General features: G+C 46.7%; 1 protein-coding gene across 1 annotated transcript; it reads right to left on the reverse strand.

Moving 5' to 3' along the window:
* Positions 1 to 527: 527 nt before the first annotated feature.
* On the reverse strand, positions 528 to 4,730 carry LOC113221249 (E3 ubiquitin-protein ligase HERC2-like). Its single transcript, XM_026450591.2, has 3 exons — positions 4,684 to 4,730; positions 1,762 to 1,933; positions 528 to 728 (listed from the first exon to the last, which is right to left on the reverse strand). The coding sequence occupies exons 2-3, from the start codon at positions 1,927 to 1,929 to the stop codon at positions 642 to 644; spliced, it is 255 nt and encodes an 84-aa protein (XP_026306376.1). The 5' UTR covers positions 1,930 to 1,933; positions 4,684 to 4,730; the 3' UTR covers positions 528 to 641.
* Positions 4,731 to 4,766: the final 36 nt, after the last annotated feature.

Genomic DNA, 4,766 nt, shown 5'->3' on the forward strand with positions numbered 1-4,766 from the left:
CAAAACTAACATTACTGTTATACCCAGGCAAAGTTCACCACCATTCCCAAAGGCAGTTTTCTCATTGACATAATGAGATACAACAGCATGCATGAGGTCCTCAGCTGGCCTGCACCCTACAGGTGCTCCACACACGCAAATCACTACTATTACCATTACTATTACATAACAGATAGAATATAGAATTATACTGTCACTACCATAACCAGCATTACATACTAAGACAGCCCGCGTTCAGAGTATAAAGAAGGCTGTGGAACCCCCTGCAGAAGGTGGGAGAGCCTGGGGCTGTGGATAAAGGGGAGCTCTCTGGGGCTGTGCTACCTGAACCTGGAACCTGGGCCCCCAGGTTGGGTCCCTAGGCCTGTGAACCTCAGCTTGCTCATCACTCACTCTCAACACAGGTAACACCTTCAACTGCAAACACGTTTAAAACCACAAGCCAGCTTCCCCCATCAATACCAGAAAACGCAAGTCTCCACACGGGCCCAGGATGAGAACCTAGAATTGGTACTAGCTACAAAACACATGGAGAACGTGGTTCTTGCACACACCTTACGAGACGTCGGAGAGCTACACAGTGGAGGCAAACAGGGCGTAGCCAGACGGTCTAAATGGCCCATGACAACAACCGTGGTCTGTCACAGATCAATGGCAAGCTCGTTGTCTTGTGGAAGGGTGAGGTACCTCAGGAAACTCTCGCTGGGGCTCAGAGGGCCAGACAAAAGCTAGAAAGGAAAAGTAAACAGACATTCAGAAATGGATGGAAAAATTAAAGTAACACAATTAGCCCTTAATAAAATAAAAAACCACTCTTTATATTTTGGTATTTACTCATGTGGCCCATCAAATGACCGTGTCAATGATACAGTTATACTACACATCTATATATTTATGCGGCATATAAACTGACTGTACAAGTGTCTAAATTTGCTGTACACATGTCCACAACATTGACTGTGCATGTATACATTTATGATACCACAGGTAAGTTGAGTCCACACAGATTACTAACACAACCAAACCACCCCACAGGCCTAGGACCCCTGGAGAAAGGCAGAACCCCCTCTCAGGGAGCCCAGCACAGCATCTCAAGCTGGCCTTGAAATCTAAAACCAAAACCTTTACTTTAATCTAAACCTTGCCCGCTCTGGAGAACACCTACTTTCATTTGCAAATTAGATCATAATTCTAATTCTTCTATAGGCAGAAGAGCCCGATGATTATTAAAGACTGCCAAATAATAGAAAAATTAAACCAAAGCATGATATTGGAATGCCTAAGACTTTCCCGAAAAGACTGGCAAAATCCAACCTGTACGTGACCTGTAAGGACCAACAGTCCTAGAGGTTCAGGCCCAGGGCCCCGCACACCTGCTCCTCCCCGAGCGCGGCATCCACACCTGTTAAGTGGGGAGCTGGTACTCAACAGAGTGACAGCTCAGGTGACATGCCCTGCACAGAGCCCAGTACACAGGAAAGGCCAACAAAGCAGGCCACTGTTTTCACTGTTCTTTTCTGGTATTGATTTAAAAGTGCATGTTTCAAGCTTGGTTCTGTGCTGACGAGGAAATCGGTGCTCACTGATTCGAGTCTTCTCCACAAACAAGTGACCACACCTGTCTCATCTGACTCGCTGCTGTTTCCACCAAACACACACACACCAGAGAAAAACACTGCCATGGACACGCATGCTGGTCTTGCTTAAAAAATAACTAGAATCGAGTGCCACCTAAACACAAAGTTCCATCATGACACTCACGTGCATGTCGCCCTCAGAGTGGGGCGTAGCCTTCCTGCAAATGATGCTCTGGAACCTTTGCAGCAAGGGCAAAAGCGGGGCGCTGGTGCCCTGGGCAGAACGCTCATTGTCAGTCTCCTGTGCCCTGCTGTCCCACAGCTGAAGCAACAACAGGATGGCAGACAACATTTGGCTAAAGGAGAAAAGATATTCGTTCCTAGTAAAAACAGATTAACTTTTTTTTCATGGTTAATCAAAAATAAACGCAAACAGCTATATAGAAGTGAAGAAATACTTGGGATCTGGAAGGAAACAAAAGTCACCAGGCTGGAGTGCAGAGGTGCGATTTCTGCTCACTGCAAGCTCCGCCTCCCAGGTTCACGCTATTCTCCTGCCTCAGCTTCCCGAGTAGCTGGGACTACAGACCCCTGCCACCATGCCCAGCTGATTTTTTTGGCTAATTTTTTTTGTATTTTTAGTAGACACGGGATTTCACCCCGTTAGCGAGGATGGTCTTGATCTCCTGACCTCGTGATCCACCTGCCTTGGCCTCCCAAAGTGCTAGGATTACAGGCGTGAGCCACCGCGCCCGGCCACTTATTCCTATTTTATACATGAGAGGCCCAAGGTGAGACAAAGTGATTTGTGTAGAGTCAGAGATAAAGCCAAAATTGATACCCTGACAGACTGAAAAACTTCTCTGCCAGCAGATCTAGAAATGGTAAAGGGGTATCTCCAAACTGAAGGAAAATGATACCAGAAGGCAGCTGGGATATAAACAAAACCTTATGGGCCCAAAATGGTAAACATGTATGTTAACATAAAATACTTTTGGTCAGTCGCAGTGGCTCTTTGGGAGGCTGAGGTGGGTGGACCATCTGAGGTCAGGAGTTCGAGACCAGCCCGACCAACGTGATGAAACCCTGTCTCTACGCAAAAAATACAAAATTGGATGGGCTTGGTGGCGCATGCCTGTAATCCCAGCTGAGCCAGGAGAATCGCTTGAACCCAGGAGGCGGAAGTTGCAGTGAGCCAAGATCATGCCATTGCACTCCAGCCTGGAGCCTGAGCAACAAAAGCAAAATTCCATCTCCAAAAAAAAAGAGGCCAGGCACGGTGGCTCATGCCTATAATCCCAGCACTTTGGGAGGTGGAGGCAGCTGGATCACCTAAGGTCAGGATTCAAGGCCAGCCTGACCAACATGGTGAAACCCTGTCTCTACTAATTACAAAAACATTAGCTGGGTGTGGTGGTGCATGCCTGTAATCCTAGCTATGAGGGAGGCTGAGGCAAGAGAATCACTTGAACCCGGGAGGCAGAGGTTACAGTGAGCTGAGATCGTGTCATTGCACTCTAGCCTGGGCAACAAGAGCAAAACTCTGTCTCAACAAAACCAGACTTTTTTTTCTCTTTTCGAATTTGAGGAGAAAAAATGTAATTGCCTATTTAAAGCAAAAACAAAAACAGCATATTGTGGGGTTTATACCATGTTTCACTTGGACATATGATACAGCAACACAACCAACCAAGAACAGGTCAGAAGCAGGAAGCTGTGGTCAGAGCACTGCCCCACGGCTCAGGCAGTGTAATACCATTTGAAAGTGGACAGTGGGCCGGGCATTGTGGCTCACGTCTGTGGTCCTGGCACTTTGGGTGGTCGAAGTGGGCAGATTACAAGGTCAGGAGATCGAGACCATCCTGGCTGGCACGGTAAAACCCCATGTCTACTAAAAATACAAAAACATTGGCAGGGCGTGGTGGCGGGCGCCTGTAGTCCCAGCTACTCAGGAGGCTGAGGCAGGAGAATGCCATGAACCTGGGAGGCGGAGCTTGCAGTGAGCTGAGATTGCATCACTGCACTCCAGCCTGGGCGACAGAGCAAGACTCCATCTCAAAAAAAAAAAAAAACAAAAAGAAAGTGGACAGTCACAAGTTAAAGATGTATACTGGGCCAGGCATGGTGGCTCACAAGGTCAGGAGATCGGGACTCTCCTGGCTAACACGGTGAACCTCCGTCTCTACTAAAAATACAAAAAATTAGCCGAGTGTGGTGGTGGGCACCTGTAGTCCCAGCTAGTCGGGAGGCTGAGGCAGGAGAATTGCATGAACCCAGGAGGCAGAGCTTGCAGTGAGTCAAGATTGCACCACTGCACTCCAGCCTGGGCGACAAAGCGAGACTCAGTCTCAAAAAAAAAAAAAAAAAAACCACAACAAAAAGCCTACCACATTATTGATCCAATCCACTCCTAGGTATAGACACAAAGAATTAAAAGCAGAGACTCAAGAAGACACTTGTAAACCAATGTTCATAGCAGCATTACTCACAACAGTCAAGAGATGAAAGCAACCTGAGTGGCTACTGATGAAGGGATAAAATATGGCTTACATATATAATGGACTACTATTGAGCCTTTAAAAGGAAGAAAATTTTGACACATGCGGATGAACCCCAAAGACCTAAGAAGTTCAAGAACCCAGTCACAACAGGATAAATAGTGGATGATTCCCCTTATAGGAGACACCTTGAGTAATCAAATTCTGAGACAAAAGTAGAATGGCGTTTGCTTGGGAGCAGCAAGGAGTTAGTGTTTCATGGATACAGGGTTTCAGTCCGAGAAAATGCAAAAGTTCTAGAGATGGATGGTGGTGATGGCTGGGGAACAATGTGAATATACCTAATGCCAATGAACTGTACACATAAAAATGTTTAAAACGGTAAGTTTTATGGTATGTATATTTTACAATATTTAATTTTTTTAAATTACATTTTTAAAAATTGTTACCAGGCCGGGAGCAGTGGCTCACGCTTGTAATCCCAGCACTTGGGGAGGCCTAGGCAAGCAGATCACGAGGTCAGGAGATCGAGACCATCCTGGCTAACATGGTGAAACCCCATCTCTACTAAAAATACACAAAAAATAGCCGGGCGTGGTGGCAGGTACCTGTAGTCCCAGCTACTCGGGAGGCTGAGGGAGGAGAATCCCTTTAACCCGGGAGATGGAGCTTGTAGTGAGCCGAGATTGCG

Source organism: Piliocolobus tephrosceles, unplaced genomic scaffold, assembly GCF_002776525.5.
Source record: "Piliocolobus tephrosceles isolate RC106 unplaced genomic scaffold, ASM277652v3 unscaffolded_22203, whole genome shotgun sequence".
Classification (NCBI taxonomy): domain Eukaryota; kingdom Metazoa; phylum Chordata; class Mammalia; order Primates; family Cercopithecidae; genus Piliocolobus; species Piliocolobus tephrosceles.

Bases quoted from the DNA above. Each gene is read 5' to 3' on its own strand.
- LOC113221249 (XM_026450591.2), bottom strand. From the start codon at position 1,929: ATGTTGTCTGCCATCCTGTTGTTGCTTCAGCTGTGGGACAGCAGGGCA. The intron at 729-1,761 runs GTGAGTGTCATG...TTTCCTTTCTAG, and splicing joins ACTCTGAGGGCGACATGCAC to CTTTTGTCTGGCCCTCTGAG.